The sequence below is a fragment of the Scyliorhinus torazame genome, chromosome 14, assembly GCF_047496885.1.
Source record: "Scyliorhinus torazame isolate Kashiwa2021f chromosome 14, sScyTor2.1, whole genome shotgun sequence".
Taxonomy (NCBI): domain Eukaryota; kingdom Metazoa; phylum Chordata; class Chondrichthyes; order Carcharhiniformes; family Scyliorhinidae; genus Scyliorhinus; species Scyliorhinus torazame.
In genome coordinates this window covers 220,391,418-220,416,256 of record NC_092720.1, presented here as the reverse complement: position 1 = coordinate 220,416,256, position 24,839 = coordinate 220,391,418, and the positions used below count along the sequence as shown (strand labels likewise).

General features: G+C 56.1%; 1 protein-coding gene across 1 annotated transcript; it reads right to left on the bottom strand.

Moving 5' to 3' along the window:
• Positions 1-123: 123 nt before the first annotated feature.
• Positions 124-13,352, bottom strand: LOC140390540 (zinc-binding protein A33-like). The gene is made up of 6 exons (XM_072475711.1): positions 12,617-13,352; positions 12,431-12,526; positions 12,104-12,337; positions 9,462-9,484; positions 9,249-9,364; positions 124-1,663 (listed from the first exon to the last, which is right to left on the bottom strand). Exons 1-6 carry the CDS (start codon positions 13,022-13,024, stop codon positions 1,107-1,109), a joined length of 1,434 nt encoding a protein of 477 aa, XP_072331812.1. The 5' UTR covers positions 13,025-13,352; the 3' UTR covers positions 124-1,106.
• Between the last annotated feature and the right edge of the window lie 11,487 nt (positions 13,353-24,839).

Sequence of the window (24,839 nt, the reverse complement as noted above, 5' to 3'; positions counted from 1 at the left end):
TCAGCAGATATTAGTGACTGAAGTGAAGGTGTGTGAACTAATTGAACATTGAAATATATTTGAGGGTCTGAATAACATAAAGATTCTGAGAAATTGCTGGGTTAAAAATAAATCCATAAACAGTTTGTGGTTTTTGGTTTACTGTTTTGCTGACAAGTAATGTTGGTGAATCAAGTGAACTATATTTATACAATCTAACAATTCGATCTGTTGTAATAAAAACAAAATACTGAGACTGCAGGAAATCATCTGAAAAAGATTCATATTCCACTCGAGACGTCAACTCTGTTTCCCTCTCCACAGACTGGACCTAAAACATAGAACATACAGGACAGAAGGAGGCCATTCGGCCCATCGAGTCTGCACCGACCCACTTACGCCCTCACTTCCACCCTATTCCCGTAACCCAATAACCCCTCCTCACCTTTTTGGTCATTCGAACTATCCACCAATGTCCCAGTTATTAAACCAGGAGGACATTCTTATCCTCTCTGTACTCAGAATACAGGCTCAGATTTGTGAATTCAGCTCCTGACACACAGCAAGTTCCCAAACTGGGAAATCTCACTCTCCCAACCTGGGATTTTCTGAACATTGTCCAGACCGGCTGTGTGGAATTTCCCGATAGGGACTCGGTGTTACAGGAACATGGAAGTGGGAAGTCCAGGCTCATGTTTATTTTCCCTCCTTTGTTTCTGATTCAATTCTCTTTCAGTTATGAAGAAAGGTCCTGCCTGAATTGTCTGATCAGCGATTAAGCATTTTGAGTTGTTGGTATTCCTGCCAGTACCAGGTATCCAGCAGCAGGTGGCGATACTGCGCTGTAAAACTTTACTGATCTTTGTACAGCTCGACATCACCATCGTGTGGCTGAAATCGGCACTACAATGAACTGCAAGGGAAAGTTCAAGATATTTAATTTCCTTTTTATTTTAATCCTCTGACGTTTTTATTTGTGTTGTTTTTATTTACAGTCTGATTGGGATTTTACAATTTGCAAATTAACCAACACATTTAGTGACAAACTGTTGTCGAGGGCAGTTTCTGACCCCCAACCCCTGACCTCTGCCCCTGCCCCTCAAGTCATTGTGATGTCAGTGATGATGTCACCACCCCGAGGCCCCGCCCCTTTCCCAATCCGGATCAGAACCGGAGCAGATTCTCAGAAACTGGTTTACATCCCAAGTCCTGAAGAAAGGATAAAGTTTCTCAGTGAATTTATTCCCGGTGAAGGTGTGGAGATGGGACTTGGTGTCCACGTTGTAAACTGAAACTGTCCCAGACTCATAACTGAGATAAACTCCCACCTTCCCGGGGATCTGACCGACACGGAGACGGGATCCAGGAGAGGAATTTATATTAAACTGATCACCAAACCGCCCAATGGTCCAGACTCCAGTCTCTGGGCTCAGACTGACCCAGTCCTTCCTCTCCACAGACTCTGCGGCTACTCCCAGAATCCAGCCCCGATTCCCCGTCACCTCCACCTCCCAGTAATGTCTCCCCGATGTGAATCCCTCTGATCCCAGCACACAGGGCCTGTATGTAAACCTCTTCCTGGTGTCAGGGAGACTCCTCCGGGTCCGGGTCAGTCTCAAACTCTTCAGATCCTCAGACACCTCGAGCCGGGGATTCGCTGTTTCCACATCCAGGGTCACAGAGACTGGGAGAAAAAACAGAAAATCAGAGACTCGCTGGGGATCGGGGGGAGAGACTCACTGGGGATCGGGGGGGAGACTCACTGGGGATCGGGGAGAGACTCACTGGGGATCGGGGGGAGAGACTCACTGGGGATCGGGGGGAGAGACTCACTGGGGATCGGGGGGGAGACTCACTGGGGATCGGGGAGAGACTTACTGGGGATCGGGGGAGAGACTCACTGGGGATCGGGGAGTGACTCACTGGGGATCGGGGAGAGATTCGCTGGGGATCGGGGAGAGACTCACTGGGGATCGGGGAGAGACTCACTGGGGATCGGGGGAGAGACTCACTGGGGATCGGGGGAGACTCACTGGGGATCGGGGGAGAGACTCACTGGGGATCGGGGGAGAGACTCACTGGGGATCGGGGGAGAGACTCACTGGGGATCGGGGGAGAGACTCACTGGGGATCGGGGAGAGACTCACTGGGGATCGGGGGAGAGACTCACTGGGGATCGGGGGAGAGACTCACTGGGGATCGGGGGAGAGACTCACGGGATCGGGGGAGAGACTCACTGGGGATCGGGGAGAGACTCACTGGGGATCGGGGAGAGACTCACTGGGGATCGGGGAGAGACTCACTGGGGATCGGGGGAGACTCACTGGGGATCGGGGGGAGACTCACTGGGGATCGGGGAGAGACTCACTGGGGATCAGGGGGGAGACTCACTGGGGATCGGGGGGGAGACTCACTGGGGATCGGGTGAGAGACTCGCTGGGGATCGGGGGAGACTCACTGGGGATCAGGGGGAGAGACTCGCTGGGGATCGGGGGAGACTCACTGGGGATCAGGGGGAGAGACTCTCCGGGGATCGGGGAGAGACTCACTGGGGATTGGGGAGAGACTCACTGGGGATCGGGGGAGACTCACTGGGGATCGGGGGAGAGACTCGCTGGGGATCGGGGGAGACTCACTGGGGATCAGGGGGAGAGACTCTCTGGGGATCGGGGAGAGACTCACTGGGGATCGGGGAGAGACTCACTGGGGATCGGGGGAGACTCACTGGGGATCGGGGGGGAGACTCACTGGGGATCGGGGAGAGACTCACTGGGGATCGAGGGAGAGACTCACTGGGGATCGGGGAGAGACTCACTGGGGATCGGGGAGAGACTAACTGGGGATCGGGGGGGAGACTCACTGGGGATCGGGGGAGAGACTCACTGGGGATCGGGGAGGCCTCACTGGGGATCGGGGAGAGTCACTGGGGATCGGGGGAGACTCACGGGATCAGGGGGAGACTCACTGGGGATCGGGGAGAGACTCACTGTGGATCGGGGGAGAGACTCACTGGGGATCGGGGAGAGACTCACTGGGGATTGGGGAGAGACTCACTGGGGATCGGGGGAGACTCACTGGGGATCGGGGGAGAGACTCACTGGGGATCAGGGGGAGACTCACGGGGGATCGGGGAGGCTCACTGGGGATCGGGGGAGACTCACTGGGGATCAGGGGGAGACTCATTGGGGATCGGGGGGAGACTCACTGGGGATCGGAGGGAGACTCACTGGGGATCAGGGGGGACTCACTGGGGATCGGGGAGAGTCACTGGGGATCGGGGGAGACTCACTGGGGATCAGGGGGAGACTCACTGGGGATCGGGGAGAAACTCACTGGGGATCGGGGAGGGACTCACTGGGGATTGGGGGGAGAGACTCACTGGAGATCGGGGGGAGAGACTCACTGGAGATCGGGGGAGAGACTCACTGGGGATCGTGGGGAGAGTTTCACTGGGGACCGGGGGGAGAGACTTACTGGGTTTCGGGGGGAGAGACTCACTGGGGATCGGGGGAGAGGCTCACTGGGGATCGGGAGGGAGACTCACTGGTGGTAAAGGGAGACTCACTGGGGATCGGGGGGAGAGACTCACTGAGGATCGGGGGGGAGAGACTCACTGAGGATCGGGGGGGAGAGACTCACTGGGGATCGGGGGCAGAGACTCACTGGGGATCGGGGAGGAGAGACTCACTGGGGATCGGGGAGAGACTCACTGGGGATCGGGGGGAGAAACACACTGGGTTTCGGAGGGAGAGTCTCACTGGGTTTTGGGGGGGGAGACTCACTGGGGGTCGGGGGAGACTCACTGGGGATCGTGGGGGAGAGACTCACTGGGTTTCGGCGGGGAAAGACTCACTGCGTTTTGGGGGGAGAGACTCACTCGGGATCGGGGGGCTGACTCACTGGGGATAGGGGGGGGGAGACTCACTGGGGATCGGGGAGACTCACTGGGGATCGGGGGAGACCCACTGGGGATCAGGGGGAGACTCACTGGGGATCGGGGGAAGACTCACTGGCGATCAGGGGGAGACTCACTGGGGATCAGGGGGGGACTCACTGGGGATCGGGGAGAGTCACTGGGGATCGGGGGAGACTCACTGGGGATCAGAGGGAGACTCACTGGGGATCGGGGAGGGACTCACTGGGGATCGGGGAGGGACTCACTGGGGATCGGGGAGAGACTCACTGGGCATCGGGGAGGGACTCACTGGGGATCGGGGGGAGAGACTCACTGGAGATCGGAGGAGAGGCTCACTGGGGATCGGGGAGACACTCACTGCAGATCGGGGAGAGACTCACTGGGGATCGGGGGAGAGACTCACTGGGGTTCGGGGGGAGAGACTCACTGGGGATCGGGGGAGAGGCTCACTGGGGATCGGGGGAGAGACTCACTGGGGATCGGGGGAGAGACTCACTGGGGTTCGGGGGGAGAGCCTCACTGGGGATCGGGGGGAGACTCACTGGGGATCGGGGGGAGAGACTCACTGGGGATCGGGGAGAGACTCACTGGGGATCAGGGGGGAGACTCACTGGGGATCGGGGGGAGAGACTCACTGGGGATAAAGGGAGACCCACTGGGGATCGGTGGAGACACACTGGGGATCGGGGGGAGAGACTCACTGAGGATCGGGGGGGAGAGACTCACTGGGGATCGGGGGGGAGAGACTCACTGGGGATCGGGGGAGACTCACTGGGGATCGGGGGGGAGAGACTCACTGGGGATCGGGGGAGAGACTCACTGGGGATCTGGGGGGAGAGACTCACTGGGGATCGGGGCGAGACCCACTGGGGATCGGGGGGAGAGACTCACTGGGGGTCGGGGGAGACTCACTGGTGATCGGGGGGAGAGACTCACTGGGTTTCGGGGGGGAAAGACTCACTGCGTTTCGGGGGAAGAGATTCACTCGGGATCGGGGGGAGACTCACTGGGGATCGGGGGGAGCGACTCACTGGGGATCGGGGAGAGACTCACTGGGGATTGGGGGGGACACACTGGGGATCGGGAGAGAGACTCAGTTGGGATCGGGGGAGACTTACTGGGGATCGGGGAGAGACCCACTGGGGATCAGGGGGAGACTCACTGGGGATCGGGAGGAGACTCACTGGGGATCGGGAGGTGACTCACTGGGGATCGGGAAGAGAGACTCACTGGGAATCGGGGGAGAGAATCACTGGGGATCGGGGGAGAGTCACTGGGGATCGGGGGAGACTCACTGAGGATCAGGGGGAAAGTCACTGGGGAACGGGCAGAGACTCACTGGGGATCGGGGAGAGACTCACTGGTGATCGGGGGAGAGTCACTGGGGATCAGGGGAGACTCACTGGGGATCAGGGCGAGAGTCACTGGGGATCGGGGAGGCTCACTGGGGATCGGGGGAGAGACTCACTGGGGATCGGGGGAGAGTCTCACTGGGGATCGGAGGAGAGACTCACTGGGGTTCATGGGGAGAGTCACTGGGAATCGGGGGAGATTCACTGGGGATCGGGGGGAGAGACTCACTGGGGATCGGGGAGGGACTCACGGGATCGGGGGAAAGACTTACTGGGGATCGGGGGAGAGTCACTGGGGATCGGGGAGAGACTATGTGTGCGTGTGTGTAACTGTGTGTGTGTGTAACTGTGTGTGTGTAACTGTGAGTGTGTAACTGTGTGTGTGTGTAACTGTGTGTCTGTGTGTGTGTGTAACTGTGTGTGTGTAACCGTGCGTGTGTGGGGGGGTTTACTGTGTATGTGTGTGTGTAACTGTCTGTGTGTAACTGTGTGTGTAAGTGTGTGTGTGTGTAACTGTGTGTGTGAAACTGTGTGTGTGTATAACTGTGTGTGTGTGTGTGTAACTGTGTGGGTGTGTGTGTGTGAAACTGTGTGTGTGTGTAACTGTGTGTGCGTGTAACTGTGTGTGCGTTTGTGTATAACTGTATATGTGTATAACTGTGTGTGTGCGTGTAACTGTGTGCGTGTAACTGTCTGTGTGTCCGTAACTGTGTGTATGTGTGTGTGTAACTGTGTGTGTGTGTGTAACTGTGTGTGTGTGTGTAACTGTGTGTGTGTGTAACTGTGTGTGTGTGTAACTGCATGTGTGTAACTGTGTGTGTAACTGTGTGTAACTGTGTACGTGTGTGTAACTGTGTGTGTGGGTGTGTGTAACTGTGTGTGTAACTGTGTGTGTGTAACTGTGCGTGAAACTGTGTGTGTGCGTAACTGTGTGTGTGTAACTGTGTGTGTGTAACTGTGTGTGTTACTGTGTGTGTGTGTCGGTGTGTGTGTGACTGCGTGTGTGTTGGTGTGCGTGTAACTGTGTGTGTGTAACTGTGTGCATATGTGTGTAACTGTGCGTGTGTAACTGTGTGTGTGTAACTTTGTGTGTGTAACTGTGTGTGTGTCTAACTGTGTGTGTATGTAACTGTGTGTGCATGTAACTGTGTGTGTAACTGTGTGTGTGTGTCTGTAACTGTGCGTGTGTGTGTGTAACTGTGTGTGTGTGTAACTGTGTGTGCGTTTGTGTGTAACTGTATATGTGTATAACTGTGTGTGTGCGTGTAACTGTGTGCGTGTAACTGTCTGTGTGTCCGTAACTGTGTGTATGTGTGTGTGTAACTGTGTGTGTGTGTGTAACTGTGTGTGTGTGTGTAACTGTGTGTGTGTGTAACTGTGTGTGTGTGTAACTGCATGTGTGTAACTGTGTGTGTAACTGTGTGTAACTGTGTACGTGTGTGTAACTGTGTGTGTGGGTGTGTGTAACTGTGTGTGTAACTGTGTGTGTGTAACTGTGCGTGAAACTGTGTGTGTGTGTAACTGTGTGTGTGTGTAACTGTGTGTGTGTAACTGTGTGTGTTACTGTGTGTGTGTCGGTGTGTGTGTGACTGCGTGTGTGTTGGTGTGCGTGTAACTGTGTGTGTGTAACTGTGTGCATATGTGTGTAACTGTGCGTGTGTAACTGTGTGTGTGTAACTTTGTGTGTGTAACTGTGTGTGTGTCTAACTGTGTGTGTATGTAACTGTGTGTGCATGTAACTGTGTGTGTAACTGTGTGTGTGTGTCTGTAACTGTGCGTGTGTGTGTGTAACTGTGTGTGTGTGTAACTGTGTGTGTGTGTAACTGTGTGTGTGTGTGTGTGTGTAAAACTGTGTGTGTGTGTAACTGTGTGTGTGTGTAACTGTGTGTGTGTGTGTAAAACTGGGGTGTGGGTGACATCATCAAAATAAACTAATCTCTTCACAAATTTAGATGAAGATCTCAACACCGAGATATTTCCGTTCTGCTCCGTGGAAACAAATATGGCGGATTCTCCGCTTCACGGCACCGGAAGTGCGATCGGGCGGAGAATCGGGCGTAATGCACAAATCGAGGTTTGTGCCCGGCACTGATTCCGACGCCAGGCTCCAGTCCCTCCCTGGCGGTGAAATCAAAGTTTGTGCCCTGCAGCGGGCCCATGTAACACCCTCATTTACAAAGATTTAAATCTAATCAGCGGATTGGACACAGTATGCTCCGCCCTTCCACGATGCTCCGCCCCTCTCAGGCAGACGTCACGCGGGTGTGAATTAGTGCAAGTATTTACAAACGGGGACTGGGCTCCATGGCTGCTGAGGGGCAGAGAGAGGGGAAAAAACCTCAAAAAGCCTCAATAATTGTCGGACTTGCTGGGGGGGCTGCCTGGGCCGGGGGGAGTAACGGGGAGCGACTTGGTGACAGGTCTGTGCACTCGGGGTGTCCCCCTCGGGATCGGGGTGGCCTGGCTCAGACCCCCATTGCTGCAGTCTGGGTTTTAAACACACCCCTTTGGTGCTACTCACAGGCCCCTGGCTGCTCACTCTGCTGACTGCTCACTGTGTCCTGGAAATGTTCACAGAGCCTCTGGTCATTTGGGAGCCACCCAGGCCGCCCCTCTGGAAAGCCTCAGACCCCGGCTGAGCCATCACCGGGATGGGCGTGGCCAAGCTCAATCAGTGACACACCAGGTGCTGCCACTCCTCAGTTCACTCATCAGAAGCTCAGCCCCACTGCAGGGGAAGCAGGGGAATAGCAGAGCTCACCCCAAACAAAGCACACAGGCACCCAGGTGGCCCTGTGTGGGGAATGTATAGTGCTAATAATTCACCAGTGCATTTGTACCATGTTCTGCTGTTGTGTTATGTTAACCCTGTGGGCTCCACCTATGGGCCATTGTGTGGCTTCACCCACAGGGGGATATGTTGGGGCATGTACGGGCTCTGCCCATGGCTCCTCCCCTTGAAAGGAAGTATAAAGAGCAGCTGACCTGCAGGCGGTTCCCAGTATTGTACCAGTCGCAGGCAGGCACTGTTCTAAGCTGATTAAAACCACGGTTTACTTCTCCTCGTGTCTTTGAGTGAATTGATGGTCGCATCACACTGCTAGCTGACAAGGGCACTGCCAGGCTGTCACTGCCAATGAGCCAAGCTGCCATTTTCTGTGTGCTGGTGATCGGGCTGGGGGTGTCCAGCGTGTGTGTTGCGGGGGGAGCTGGGGACCCTCCCAAAGTGAGTTGGTGCTTTGGAGGGGGGGCGTCGGGGTGGCGTCGGTGGCCTGGGAGATCGGGATATCATTTTAAAATGGCGTCCCGATCTCTCGCTGCACTGAGGAGTTCGGGCGAGCGGAGCTCCTCACTGCACAAAACGGGGCGATGAGCGGCCTCGGCCACGCGTTCCCCACAGGCACCTTACCCAACGTGGGGGGCGTTTTATCACCATGTGTTTCTCGGCACTGCGAGCGCCGGGAAACACGCGGTTAAATACGGTCACTCTGGGATTTCCGGGGAGGAAAGGTTCAGCTGGGAATGGCGGAGTTTCCACTTGCTGAAGTTTGTAAAGTATGGATGGGTTCTGGAGACAGAGCTTCATCTGAGAGTTCCTGTATTGGTGATGTTTGGGGAGCTGACAGTTTCAGCTGACCGAGCTGAGAATGATGTTTAGAAAGTGGATTAGGTGCATGAATCAGACTTTAATTCCAATCAGGACCATTTTTATCCTCATTTCTTTATAACAAAGCTCTTAAACATTCTCTCTGCCGACAGATTCTCCGTTGCGCCGGCAGCGCCCCCACGCCCACGGGTTTCCCGGCGGTGTGGGGTGGCCACAATGGGCAATCCCATTGGCAGGTGGCGGAGACGGAGAATCCCGCTGCCGGTGAGGGCCGCTGCCCAGGAAAAGGGGGCTGGCGGACCGGAGAATCCCGCCCGGTGTCTTTGATGTTTATATGGATAATGATTGAAATATAAGATATAAATCAGGACAGAGGAACTTATCTGAGTTTTACCAGGGTTAATGACATCCAGCATTTCTCTCCACACTGGGAACGGGAAAGGGCTGTTGAATTTTCCGATGGACAGGACACCATCTGCTAGTGACAGCTTTTTACCCTCATCGCTAATCCTGTAAATATTAAAGAGTTGATTATAAATTGACCATAAACACTTTGCTGAGTAATTTTACCAACTTGCCCTGAGTTTCAGTAAAGATCATGTCCTACCTCCTCTTCCGAGATGCTTCCTCCTGAAATAAACCAAAAACACAAATCTGAGTTGACAGAGACGGACTGTCTATATCCAGAAAGCAGAAATGACCCTCACATTGTTACAAGCTGCTGAGAATTGTCAATTCCCATTGCTGCAGACATGGAATAGAAAGAGGATGTTCCACAAAGGATATTGAAGCACAGGAGAAAGTATCAAAAAGATTGACAGCAACTGAGAGGCTTCAACTAACAGCAAAGATTGATCAACTTTACTGTAGAAAAGAGAAGACCTGATAGAGATCTTTCAAATGATGAAATGGGTCGGGTTTGATAGATTCAGTGAAGATGTTTACACTGTAGAGAATCCAGAAATAGGGATAGAAACATAATATATGTCATGATATAGTAGCACGGTAGCACAAGTGGCTAGCACTGTGGCGTCACAGCGCCAGGGTCCCAGGTTCGATTCCCCACTGAGTCACTAACTGTGCGGAGTCTGCACGTTCTCCCCGTGTCTGCGTGGGTTTCCTCTGGGTGCTCCGGTTTCCTCCCACAGTCCAAAGACGTGCAGGTTAGGTGGATTGGCCATGCTAAATTGCCCTTAGTGTCCAAAAAGGTTTGGAGAGTTGTTGGGTTATGGGATTAGAGTGGAAGTGAGGGCTTAAGTGGGTCGGTGCAGACTCGATGGGCCGAATGGCCTCCTTCTGCACAGTATGTTCTATGATATGCAAACATGCAGCTAATGAACACATAGAATTTGGACACGACCAATGAGCAGTCAGGACACTGAGGGGTGGTATCTCACTATAAAAGGGATGAGGCACTCACACCCCGCCTCTTTCCACAGACCAACATCTACAGAGTGAGACAGGGTGTATCCTCAGCATCACACCCCAGCACGTGGCTTAGAGCAAGGCTGGTTCAGTTAGACCGAGTTACTACATTTAGATTAGCAGAGAGTCGAACTCATTGAGAACTGTGCTAATAGTTCAATAAAACACATTGAACTCACTTCAAAGTTTGAAGCAACCGTTACTCAAAACTGCATCAAGTGGCAGCTTGTGTTCTTCCAAATTACATAACACAACTATAAAGTTACAAATAAATCCAATCGGGAGTTCAGGAGAAACTTCTTTGCCGAGAGAGTGATGGGAATGTGGAACTCACTGTCACACGGGGTGGAATTTACTCCAGTCTGTCACAGCAGCGAGCATGGTGTCCGGACACAGGGAATCACACGAGAGGACACGGCTCAGTCTGTCGATGGCAGGAAAACCTCCCGGGATTAAGTCAGAGTCGGGAAGGGGTCAATGCACCGGACTAGCGGCAGGAAGTTAATTAGTCTCATTAATGAGTTTGTGAAGCCAGTTTAAACCTGATTCCAACATCATTAACTGCTGCTTTTCCAATTCAGTTTAAACCCCATGGGTTGGATTTTATGAGGATCCCACTTCCCGCGATCGGGAACGCCGTGACCCTCGGATTGAAAATGACTGTGTAAAGAGATTGAAAGGTGCTGAGCACTGACCCTCCAGCAGGATGGCTTCAGGAAATGTGTTTGTGATATTCCGATAAGAATCATCATTAAAAGGACAAGATCCAAGGGTCTGGCACTGCAGTCAAGAGGGAGGGTCAAGAACGGTCAACCTGGCTCCCGGGCCTACAATTCACACCAGAAGGAGCAGCCGGGTGGGGAATTGTAATTTATCAGCCAAATCCGAGGGGGATTGGGGCTGAGGTTTTAAAATAACTTCAGTGTAACATCCAAATCCGGGGGGGATTTGGGTTTGAATTGAGGAACGTTTGGGCTGAAATGTGGGGTTTTGTCTGTGGATTTTCAGGAGAGGCTTTTTAATAAGTTGTGGTGATTTGTGTGTTTATGTGGAAGCTGAGGTTAAATTGTGGAGGGATTTAAATTGGAAAACCAATTAAATGCTGTGTGATGTTATTTACACTATTTACAGCTCTTTGTATTCGGGTGTTGGGAGTGTTTTCACTAAACAACAAGTTTGTGGTTGAGCCAATCCCCGTGTCTGTGTAATTTTGTCCTTTATAAAATCCTCAAGTCAAGAACCATCAGTCAGAGGAAACGGGAGCGTGAACCTCGTACAGTCCCTCAATCAGGTACACAGTGCAACTGAACAAGGGCATTCCCGCTACATCCTCAATCCCACCACCTCTCCCTCACCCCCTCCCAGAATCCCACCAGTAACCCCAACAGGGTTTGATTTTCAGGCTTCCCGTATTGTGAGACCCCTGCTCATTGCTGGGGGAATACCAGTGACAGCAGGATGAGAACATTCATGGCCCTGTTAAGGGGCTGAATTGGTTACAGGAAGGCTGTCCCACAAGACTTACCACCACAGACTTAATCTGTGTAGAGATGGAAAGACAACAGAAACTCCACAGTGTCATTCCCCATGTCCCCTTCCACTCACCCCACACCCTGACTAAATGTACCCTGGGGGGAACAACATTAAATTCCACCCACCCAGGGAAAGCCAGGGATACATTTAAGGAGAAGCTGGATACAGATGAGGGAGAAAGGAACAGAAGGATATATTGACAGGGAAATGAAGTAGGATGGGAGGAGGCTCGTGTGGATCATGTTGTGACTGTGAACTTTCACTGAACTAAACTGAAATATAATCCCTCACCTTCAGAAATCTCACTCCGTCTTTTTGTTCCAACTGGTTTTCCAACTTTGAGAGTTTCTCCTGAATAGAATTTAAATTCTCCTGAATTTCACAAAGATTTTCCTCCATTGGTTTTAGAATTTTTTCCTCTTCTTCCCTGAGATCTCGGATGAAACGCTGCTCTTTCTCAGTGAGAATCTGGTGCAGTTTAGTGAACTCGGATGTGATGTGGCTCTGCAGACTGACCGACTGTTTCTACAAGAAGAAACATTAAAAATAATATGTTTCTGTAATAAACACAACAAAATAATGGATTAAATTTGGAAGCTCAGCTCAGGGAGACTTTACCTTAATTTGGGAAATCTTCTGTTTCTGCTGCTGCTCCATTTCTAGAACCGTCGATTTCTTCTCCGTGAGAGAATCGAAGGAAGATTTCACCCCATCCTGGGATTGGGAGAGAAAATCAGAAAATAAAAGTGTTAGATCCTGAAAATGTGATCAGACAATCAGGGGATCAAATCTGTTCCCTTTTACCTTGTAGATTTCAACAGCTTCTACAATCGGCAGAAAGTTGTGAGATTTGTGTTCCCGCGAATCTCTACAAATCAGACAGATCAATTTCTTGTCAGTTTCACAAAACAGCTTCAGTTCTTCCTGATGTTCCTCACAGTGAAGTTTACTTTCCTTCTCTTTCCCATTCCGCTTTAATTTTCGAGCTTTCTCAGACAGATTCACTAAGATCCGATTGGCTCTGAGGTTTTTTTCTGGAAACTCCTGTCTACATTCCGGGCAGGAGTTTATCTCCTTTTCCCAACACTGGGTGATACAGGAGCGGCAGAAGTTGTGTCCACACTCCAGTGAAACCGGATCAGTGAAGAAATCAAGACAAATGGAACAAATTAAATCCTCGGACAAACTTTCTTCCTGCTCTCTGGAAGCCATGTTCACACTCAGCACTTCCTGATTCAAACCACTTTCAGTTTCAATGTTCCTGCTCCACTACTGAACATATTCAGTTCAGTAATTCCCTCATGATGTTCACTGCAATACTCAAGGAATTCACCTGAGGAAGGAGCAGTGCTCCGACAGCGAGCAATTCGGAACAAACCTGTTGGACTTTAACCTGGTGTCAGACGTCTTACTGTGCCCACCCCAGTCCAACGCCGGCATCTCCACATCAAGGAATTATTGTTATTTGCTGCTCTCGGTCCTGCCCACTTTGAGAGCTGGAGACAAAACCCGGAGCAGAATCAAGAGTAAACAGGATTAGAGGGAGCAACAGGGAATAATTGAACCCAGGCGATGGGAGTGAAGGTCTGTTGGTGGTGGGGGTGGGTGGAGAGAGGATGGGAGGAGGTGGGGATTTTGTCCTGTGAGTGACTGGCAGCCTGCTGCTCTCCTTCATATACTTCTGTCTCAAAGCAGCCCCAGGCACGGATGGTCAAGTTGTGTTTTACTTTGTGGGAAACACAAACTGAAACATATTGTCCAGCTCCTCCTGACCTGTCCCTTTACGTAAACCCAGCCTGACTACAACTCAAGTTGGATGTTTGGTATTTATTTGTTATGAATTTTGACTGAAACTTATATCACTGTGAAAATGAAGATTTTTTGATAAAAATCAGCTTTGGAGAATTACAAGGTTGTCTGAAATTTTTCCAAGAATAATATTTGATTTAAAAGCGAGTCTGAAATGTCTCTGGTGCTGGCTGACTCCTCCCCCAGCCCTCAGGGCTTTTCCTACTGATCATAGATCATAGAATTTACAGTGCAGAAGGAGGCCATTCGGCCCATCGAGTCTGCACCGGCTCTTGGAAAGAGCACCCTACCCAAGGTTAACACCTCCACCCTATCCCCATAACCCAGTAACCCCACCAAACACTAAGGGCAATTTTGGACACTAAGGGCAATTTATCATGGCCAATCCACCTAACCTGCACATCTTTGGACTGTGGGAGGAAACCGGAGCACCCGGACGAAACCCAAGCACACACGGGGAGGATGTACAGACTCCGCACAGACAGTGACCCAAGCCGGAATCGAACCTGGGACCCTGGAGCTGTGAAGCAATTGTGCGATCCACAATGCTACCGTGCTGATGATGGGGGTGTTGGTTGAGTTGATTTGTTGAACAAGCTGCACAGTGAGTATATTGAAGTGGGTGAGGTTTGTACAGAGCCGCTCTCTGCTCTGAGGCAGCTATTGCTGCACTGGTGTAATGTGTGTCACAGTGTAGCAGCTGAAAGGCTGCAGCTTTTAACTTTACACTTGTCCTTTTCCTCGATACCAAACAAGCTGGAGGGCCTCAGCAGCTCTTTCTACATCCAGACCATTGGTCTTGTCTGTCTCCTTCCGCACTGTCAGCCAATGAAGACTTTACTATTTGACCCATGGCTGGGGTTTCAAATCAGAGTTTTCCTTCCCCAGGGCAGGCTGCCAATCAAAGCTGCCAATCGGGAACGGCCTGGTTTTGAGGAGGCAGACACTCACTTTCACATCTCTGCCCAAACAGGGATCGGTGTGTGAAGCCGGGCAGAGGCAGTTTGATTCGGAGGGACTATTTCACACACTGACCAGATGGGACTTTTTGTGAATGACGAGAATCTCCATTCTCTTCAGCATCCTGGTCATTCCTGACCCTTTTTCACAATCCATAAGGAAGTAACTCCGTGCTGCTCTTTGACGCATTGGGTGGGATTTTGCTCTCTGTGCACAGAGAGCTGGTTAGAGAGAGAAAGCCGGTGTGTAGCTCTCCAGCTGCACAGCTGAGTTTTCTCTCCAGATTCTCTGGCACTCTGAGCTCAGAAAATCTATGGCCGTGGTTTTCACCCTCACGCTGGCAGGGCGGGGCCTGATAGATCCGGCAACGCCGGCTCCACCGAGATCGGGGCGCCCTGATCTGTGTTAAAATAATACAGCCCCACCCCCCACGGATACGGGGAACCCCCTCCCCCACAAGCACAGGGGCAACCCGACCCCCCACAAGCACAGGGGACCCCCCCCACAAACCCCACACATAAACACAGAAACATATAAAAAAGGAGTAGGCCATTCGGCCCTTCGAGCCTGCTCCACCATTCAATATGATTGTGTCTGATCCGCTATCTCAATGCCACATTCCCGCTTTATCCCCATACCCCTTGATGCCATTGAAATGTAAAAATTATCTGTCTCTTTCTTGAATATATTCAGTGACTTGTGGTAACCTCCTGTGGTCAAAAATTCCACAGGTTCACAACCCTTTGAATGAAGAAATATTTCCTAATTTCAGTCCTGAATGGTCTTCCCCGTATCCTGAGACTGTGTCCCCTGGTTCGAGATTCCCCAACCAGGGAAAACATCCTCCCTGAATCTAGTCTGTCCAGCCCTGTTAGAATTTTATACGTTTCAATCAGATCTCCTCTCATCCTTCTAAACCCGAGTGAACACAGGCCCAGTCGAATCATTCTCTCCTCATTGCACTGTCCCCCCAACCCCAGTATTAGCCGAGTGAATCTCCGCTGCACTCCCTCTGTGACAAGTAAATCCTTTCTCAGGCAGGGAGACCAAAACTGCTCACAATACTCCAGGTGTGGTCTCACCAAGGCCCTGTATAACTGCAGTGACACATCCCTACTTCTGAACTCCAATCCTCTCACAATGAAGGCCAACAAACCATTCACCTTCCTAATTGCTTGCTGCAGCTGCCTCTCCACTTTGATTGGCTGGTGAACAAGGACCCAGATCCCTTTGTACATCCACACTTCCCAATACATCACCATTTAAATAATCCTCTTCCTTTCTGTTTTTCACACCGCAGTGAATAACTTCACATTTAGCCACGTTATCCTGCATCTGCCATGTGTTTGTCCACTCACTCAACTTGTCTCAATCACCTTGAAGCCTCCTTGCATCCTCCTCACAACTCACAATTCCACCCAGTTTTGTGTCATCCATAAACTTGGAAATGTTACATTTGGTTCCCTCATCCAGGTTGTGTTTATATATCGTGAACAGCTGGGGCCCAAACACTGACCCCTGTGGTACCTCACTAGTCACTGCCTGCCACTCGGAAAAAGATCCATTTATTCCCACTCTGTTTCCTGTCTGTCACCAATTCCTGATCCACGTACATTCCCACAATCCCATGTGCTTTAATTTTTGCCAACTAACCTCTTGTGAAGGATCTTATCAAAATGTAGTCTCAGCGGTTGGGAACCCGGAGTGGGGGCTGCGGACTGTGACCAGCGGTGCCACAGTCGGCCGGGAGGCATGCTGCTGGCTGGGGGGGGGGCTTCCGCGAGGGCGAGGGGGGACTGCCGGGGGTGGCCATGGGGTAGCCATGGGGGCAGTATTTGGCAGGTTGTTCCGCGCACGGCTGGCGGGGCCGTATCGGCAGCTAAAGCTGGTCGTCGCCATGCGCCTGCGCGTCACGGACCCGGCCATTCCTCCGCCGTTTGTGTCGTGGGAGCCGGGAGTTTCACCCACCGCGGCTGCTGGCCCTGCACCGGTCCCAGGATCGGTGAGGATTGGGCGCCGATTTTGGCGTCGAAAAAGGCCACGGTTTCCATGCCGCCGTCGGCACTTCGCCACAAAATGGGAGAACCCAGCCCGAAGTGTTGACGCCGCGGAGAATCTGTGGACTTTTACGACAGAAAAAGCGGCGCCGCCCCTGGACCAATTCCGCTTCCATTCAGGGCCGAGCACCGGGGCCTCGCGGAACACAATTATTCCAATGAAAAACGGTGCGGGATTCGACACTCGGGAGGCTGACAAGCTGCAGCCACACATACACATTACACTCCCCACACATACTTACTCCAGACAAAACCATGGCACTGGTTGTGCTGGAGTGTGCCCATACAGCTGTGGGTCATTTGGGGCCAGAGGGCACTCAGGGGGGGTGCCCTGGGGGGACACCTATACGACCCCTGGCACCAGGTTCAAAGTGGGCAGTCAGCGGTTGGCGCAGCTACGTGGCGGCCTTGCCGGCTGCGGCAATGGTGTCCTGTGCCCGTCCAACCCAACCCTACAGCCCATCTCCTAGCCACCCCCTAGTACTCCCCCCGGCCCTGGCAGAAGGCCCCCAGCCAGCAACCTGTCAGTAAACTATGGTGATGATGGACATATTCCGTACCCCTCTCTCTCCCTCAGCAGCCACGATGCCGGTTTCACCATTTTTAAAAGCACAAGTGAACCACTCGGCCCATCGGAGACGGAGAATCGCGGAGGTGCTGGAGGGTACCGGGTCTGGAGAATCGTGGAGGTGCTGGAGGGTACCGGGTCTGGACAATCGCGGAGGTGCTGGAGGGAACCGGGTCTGGAGAATGGCGGAGGTGCTGGAGGGTACCGGGTCTGGAGAATCGCGGAGGTGCTGGAGGGTACCGGGTCTGGAGAATCGCGGAGGTGCTGGAGGGTACCGGGTCTGGAGAATCGCGGAGGTGCTGGAGGATACCGGGTCTGGAGAATCGCGGAGGTGCTGGAGGGTACCGGGTCTGGACAATCGCGGAGGTGCTGGAGGGTACCGGGTCTGGAGAATCGCGGGGGTGCTGGAGGTAGCAGGGGCAAAATTCTCCGTTATCGGCGGAAAGTCCGCCGATCGGCGCAAAAAACGGCGCAAATCCGACTTGCGTCACATCGGAAAAATGGGTCGTAAGTCTCTGGCCCGAAATGGGCTAGCAGCGACGTAACGGGATCCGCGCTTGCGCAGTGGTTCACGCCGTGCAGCGTCATACGCGCTGCGCGGCGTGACGGCTCATAAGGCCGCGCTGCTTCCCCGACCCGACCGAAACACCCGACCGCAACACCCGACTGGATGGCTGGCCGTCGCTCAGCCCCGCGGTTCGAGTCACGGGATGTGGAGGCGCTCCTGGACGCGGTGGAGCAGAGGAGGGACGCCCTGTATCCCGGGCACGTCCGCAGAGTTGCCCCACGCCACAGCCGGCGTCTGTGGAGGGAAGTGGCAGAGGCCGTCACCGCTGTGGCCCTGACACCACGGACAGGCACCCAGTGCCACAAGAAGGTGAACGACCTCGTCAGAGCAGGCAGGGTGAGCCTCCCCATATCCCCCCTCCCCCATATCCCCCATAATCCCCCCCTCCCCCATAACCCCCCTCCCCCATATCCCCCCTCCCCCATATCCCCACCTCCCCCATATCCCCCCTCCCTCATATCCCCCCTCCCCCATATCCCCCCTCTCCCATATCCCCCCTCCACAATATCCCCCATATCCCCCTCCCCCATATCCCCCCCATATCCCCCCTCCCCCATATCCCCCTCCCCCATATCCCCCATAAACCCCCCTCCCCATATCCCCCCTCCCCCATATCCCCCCTCCCCCATATCCCCCCTCCCCCATATCCCCCCTCCCCCATATCCCCCCTCTCCCATATCCCCTCCACAATATCCCCCATATCCCCCCCTCCCCCATATCCCCCTCCCCATATACCCCCTCCCCCATATCCCCCCTCCCCATATACCCCCTCCCCCATATCCCCCCTCCCCCATATCCCCCCTCCCCATATGCCCCCTCCCCCATATCCCCCCTCCCCCATATCCCCCCTCCCCCATATCCCCCATATCCCCCCTCCCCCATATCCCCCATATCCCCCCCTCCCCCATATCCCCCTCCCCCATATCCCCCATATCCCCCCTCCCCCATATCCCCCGTATCCCCAAGTGAATCCAGCCCTAACCTTAACCTCTGCAATGCACGCGCAACCGATGACGTGCATTCATATACCTGCCTAACAGTGTTGCCTTTTACCCCTGCCACCCCCCCCCCCACAGGATAAGCGCGCACACAACAATAGGGAGCATGTGAGGACTGGAGGAGGCCCCGCTGATGAGAGGCCACTGACTGAACACGAGGAAAGGGCCCTGGAACTGGCTGGCGGACCTGACGACCGGGAGGTTGCTGATGCAGAGGTCGGTGGCGTAGGAGCAAGTGAGCCACCGACAGCCCGTCCCCATATCCCCCCTCCCCTATATCCCCCTCCCCCGTATCACCTGATCACTGCCTGATGTCTAACCATGCATGCTTCATTGTGTATCGCAGGACCAAACGTCCAGGCACCCATCCCCGCAGATGCAGACCGCCCGCAGGATGCCCCTCGGAGGCCACGGGAGACGGAGAGACATGAACCCTCCAGCATGCGACGCCCGCAGGATGCCCCTCGGAGGCCATGGGAGACGGAGAGACCCGCACCCTCCAGCATGCGACGCCCGCAGGATGCCCCTTGCACACCACGGGAGACGGAGAGACCCACACCCTCCAACATGCGACGCCCGCAGGATGCCCCTCGCACACCACGGGAGACGGAGAGACCCGCACCCTCCAGCATGCGACGCCCGCAGGATGCCCCTCGGAGGCCACGGGAGACGGAGAGACCCGGACCCTCCAGCATGCGACGCCCGGAGGATGCCCCTCGGAGGCCACGGGAGACGGAGAGACCTGGAGCAACAGGGAGACGACACCCGCGTCACGTGCGGGAGCGACCACCCAGCGACGAGGGGGGCAGCCACAGGCCCCCGTCACATCCGAGCCAGGACACCACTACCCAGGACACCACTACCCGGGACACCACTACCCGGGACACCACTACCCGGGACACCACTACCCGGGACACCACTACCCGGGACAGCACTGCCCAGGACACCCCTACCCGGGACAGCACTACCCAGGAAGACGAAATACCGGACAGTGACTCAGAGTGGATGGGTGGAGACGAATCCCCACCCCAAAGTGCCATGGACTCAGAGTGGGATGAAGAGCACGACACAACGGCACTGCTGTCACCAACACCCTCCACCATCGCAGAAACACTCACCTCGGTTGGGCACTTTAGTGATGAGGCGTCTGGTACACTCACTGGTGCGCACAACACAGCAGTCCCCGTACAGCAGGTGGAGGTAGGAGCAGCAGAGGGGCCGGGCGGTCGGAGGGCAGCCCAGCCCAAGCGAACATCTGCCGCCCAGATGGATCCCGGGTTCCTGGAGTTACCACACCCACACATAGATCCGATGCAACCACCGACCCGGAGACGAGCGAAGAGGGTGACGGGTGGCTTGCGGCGGCTGCAGTCGCAGGTGGAGGAGTCCACCCGCGTCCAGGAGCTGGGAGTGGTGCCGGTCATGTGTGCCACCCAAGCTGACACCGCACGGGTGGCGTCCGCGGTGGAGGCAATGGGTGCGACGGTGTCAGACATGGGGAACGGTTTGCGAGGCCTGGGGCTTTCCGTGCAGGCGGCGTCTTTGGCCCAGGAAATGGCTGCCCTCTCACAGGAGGCCATGAGCCAGTGCCAGCGCCAGATGGCAGAGGCGCTCAACGCCATAGCCCAGTCTCTGCAGGCCATGGCCCAGTCTCAGCAGGCCATGGCCCAGTCTCTGCAGGCCATCGCTGAGGGCATCGGCACCAGTGGCCATGTGCGAGCCGGCGTCGCACTGTCACAGACAGGGTTTGCCAGCCCCCTGGGCTCCATGGCTGCAAACCTGCAGACCCCTGTCGATACCAGCACGGGCCTCCAGGACTGGCAGCGCCAGATGTCGGGGGGGCGTCGGATGGCCAGTCCGTTCGCATCCCCCACCCATGTAGAGGCCTGGGGGCCATCGGGCACCCCGAGGGAGGAGGAGTTGGTGCGGTCCGTCCCGGCTCCCCCTGTAGGGGAGGTCCCGGTACACTGCGACACCTCGGACTCCCCCCCTTCCGTCCCAGGTGCATCGGGTGGGCAACGGGCAGGACAGGCTGGCAGCTCGCCATCCCAGTCGCCCGGGCCGCAGCCTGGCCCATCTAGGCCAGGACGCCCCAGGAAACGGCCGCCAAAGGGATCCAGTGTCAGAGGGCAGGAATCACAGGAGTCCACCTCCAGTTCTGCTGTACCGTCTGGGGAACCACGTAGACGTAGTCAAAGGTCCCGTAAGGCCAAACAATTAGACACTGAGTAAGTTGGCACAGGTGAGTTTTAGGGGCTAGGGCACGTGCATGAACTCCTTTGGTTATTAAAGTCAATGTTACACCTACAGAAGCTGCCTTTGTGCTCTGTCCAAAGCGTGCGGGGGTGTCATGTACGTTGAGCGCAAGTGTGTGTGTGAGGGTGGTCTTACCTCAGCCCCAGGTGAGTCTGCTCCCTTCCCCCTGGGCCGCCATCAACATCCCCCGGGCAGAGGACGGGACCGTGCGCTGCAGTGTCACAGCCGCATGCAGGGATGGTCCGGGTGGATGGTGGTACTGTGGCCATGGGTCAGACATAGTCCAATGATGTAGAGCCAGGAGCTCACCGCAGGGCGGGTTGTCATCATCCTCCATGGCCTGCAATAGACACGCGTCCACCCGCAACTGTGTGAGCCCGGCCCGTTGTGCCGCAGGTGGATCGGCAATGGGGGGGGGGGGGTGGTCTGCTTGCGGGTGGGGTGGGTGGAGTTGGGGAGGGGGGTGAGGGTGCTGGGTGGGTGGATGGGTGGGGGGTGTGGGTGGTCGGCTGTTGCCATGGTGTGCGGTCTGTGGCCATACTACCCGATTCCCACGCCCATCTAGTCAGTGAAGCGGGCGTCTATCAGTCTGTCCCGTGCCCGCTGGGCCAGCCGGTAACGGTGGACAGCCACCCGCCTGTGTCTACCCCGTCTGCCCTGACCATTACCCCCATCCCCCTCATCTGGGGAGGACTGCGCCTCCTCCTGCTGCTTCTCCACTCCGCCCTCCTCTGCCTGCGGCACATCGCCCCTCTGCTGGGCTATGTTGTGCAGGACGCAGCACACCACAATGATGCGGCCGACCCTATCTGATCGATACTGGAGAGCGCCCCCAGAGAGGTCCAGGCACCTGAAACGGATCTTCAGCACACCAAAGCACCTCTCTATCACTCCCCTTGTCGCTACATGGGCATCATTGTAGCGGTTCTCCGCCTCATTGCGTGGCCTCCGTATAGGCGTCATCAGCCACGATCGCAATCGGTAGCCCCTGTCGCCCAGCAACCAGCCCCTCAGCCGGGGATGGCGTCCCTCGTACATACCGGGGATGGATGAGTCGTGTACACTGCCTGGGTAACGGGCGCAGACGTGCAGTATCATCATGCGGTGGTCGCAGACCACCTGTATGTTCATCGAATAGGTCCCCTTCCTATTGGTGAACACGGCCCTGTTATCTGCAGGTGGCCGCACGGCGACGTGCATCCCATCGATCGCGCCCTGGACCATGGGGAACCCGGCCACGGCAGAGAAGCCCACGGCCCGGGCATCTTGGCTGGCCCGGTCCACGGGGAAGCGGATGTAGCGGTGCGCCATGGCATATAGGGCATCTGTCACTGCCCGGATGCACCGATGCACCGATGTCTGCGATATGCCGGACAGGTCCCCACTCGGTGCCTGGTATGACCCCGTTGCATAAAAGTTCAGGGCCACCGTAACCTTGACGGACACGGGGAGAGGGTGTCCCCCGCCAGTGCCACGCGGTGACAGGTGTGCCAGCAGGTGGCAGATGTGTGCCACGGTTTCCCGCCTCATCCGGAGTCTCCTCCTGCATTCCCGGTCCGTGAGGTCCTGGTATGACTGCCGGGGCCGGTACACACGGGGCGCCCTCGGGTGCCTCCGTTGCCGTGGGGCCGTGGCGTCCTCCTCCCCCTCCTCATCCTGTCAGTCAGATGTCCCTCCAGCCTGGGCGGCTGCCGCCTGTCCTTCTGCGGCAGCCTGCGCCGCCTCTCTGGCACGCTCCTCCTCCTCCTCCTCCTCCTCATCCAGGGCAACATAGACATGAGCGGCTGCCGCCACGGCGGCCAACATCGCTGGATGATCGGAAAACATGACGGCCTGGTGGGGGGGAGGGGAACGACGACATGTCATCATTGCCCATATCCCCTCCTCCCCCCAGCCAGGTGGCATGGACCGCATGGGTCCAACTGTTGGAGGCTGGCACCTGGCCAGGTGGACCAACTCTTGCCCTCGCATCCCCCTCCCCGGCACGGACCCCCCCCAACCTCCACCCCGGCACGGACCCCCCATCCCCCTCCCCGGCACGGACCACCCCCCCCAACCTCCACCCCGGCACGGACCCCCCATCCCCCTTCCCGGCACGGACCCCCCCCCAACCTACACCCCGTCACTGACTCCCCATGCCCCTCCCCGGCACGGACCCCCCATCCCCCTCCCCGGCATGCACCCCCCCCCAACCTCCACCCCGGCACGGACCCCCCCCAACCTCCACCCCGGCACGGACCCCCCATCCTCCTCCCCGGCACAGACCCCCCCCCCCAACCTCCACCCCGGCATGGACCCCCCCAACCTCCACACCGGCACGGACCCCCCCCAACCTCCACCCCGGCACGGACCCCCCATCCCCCTCCCCGGCACAGACCCCCCCCCCAACCTCCACCCCGGCACGGACCCCCCATCCCCCTCCCCGGCACGGACCCCCCCCCCCAACCTCCACCCCGGCACGGACCCCCCCCCAACCTCCAACCCGGCACGGACCCCCCATCCCCGTCCCCGGCACGGACCCCCCCCCCCCGTCCCCCTCCCCGGCATGGACCCCCCCATCCCCTTCCCCGGCACTGACCCCCTCCCGGCACTCCCCCGGAGCCCAGCCTACTCTAACCACCCCCCCCCCCACCACCCCCCCGCTGCACACACACACACACACACACAAACCGAGACACACCTCTCCTCACGCATTCAGACTGCGGCCACGCCATCGCCTGCCCAGAGCCAACCCCCCAGGCCGTCACTCACCTCCACGCTGGTCGACGTGAACCTGGAGCACAGGGTCACGCCGATGAAAAGGAGGTTTAATTTACGTCGACGTGAACGGTCATCACGTCGACGGGACTTCGGCCCATCCGGAAGGGAGAATATCGGCAGGCCGAAAATCGGCTGCCTTGCGCAGACCCGTGACATTCTCCGACGGCAGCGGCGACATTAACGCCCCGCCGACTTTTCTCCCTTCGGAGACTTCGGCAACCGGCGGGGGCGGGGTTCACGGCGGCCAACGACCATTCTCCGACCCTCTGGGGGGGTCGGAGAATGACGCCCCAGGTCTGGAGAATCGCGGAGGTGCTGGAGGGTACCGGGTCTGGAGAATCGCGGAGGTGCTGGAGGGTACCGGGTCTGGAGAATCGCGGAGGTGCTGGAGGGTACCGGGTCTGGAGAATCGCGGAGGTGCTGGAGGGTATCGGGTCTGGACAATCGCGGAGGTGCTGGAGGGTACCTGGTCTGGAGAATCGCGGAAGTGCTGGAGGGTACCGTGTCTGGACAATCGCGGAGGTGCTGGAGGGTACCTGGTCTGGAGAATCGCGGAGGTGCTGGAGGGTACCGGGTCTGGAGAATCTCGGAGGTGCTGGAGGGTACCGGGTCTGGAGAATCGCGGAGGTGCTGGAGGGTACCGGGTCTGGAGAATCGCGGAGGTGCTGGAGGGTACCGGGTCTGGAGAATCGCGGAGGTGCTGGAGGGTACCGGGTCTGGACAATCGCGGAGGTGCTGGAGGGTACCTGGTCTGGAGAATCGCGGAAGTGCTGGAGGGTACCGGGTCTGGAGAATCGCGGAGGTGCTAACGGCGATTTCGGTGGCAGCTAAGGGAGAATCCCTCCCCCCGCTGTATGATCACTGATCTAGAATCCTTGACACTGAAACTGGATCCTCTTTGTGAATTCAACTGAACGCTGAAGTGAAGAAAAGGACACTGGGTCTCATGAATAACCCACGTCCCCGTCCCCCCGACCCCCTCTCCAGGAGAGGGAGGTACCATTTAAAGGTGAATTGTTGTCATGTTTACAATTTGATTAAGAATTGCCGA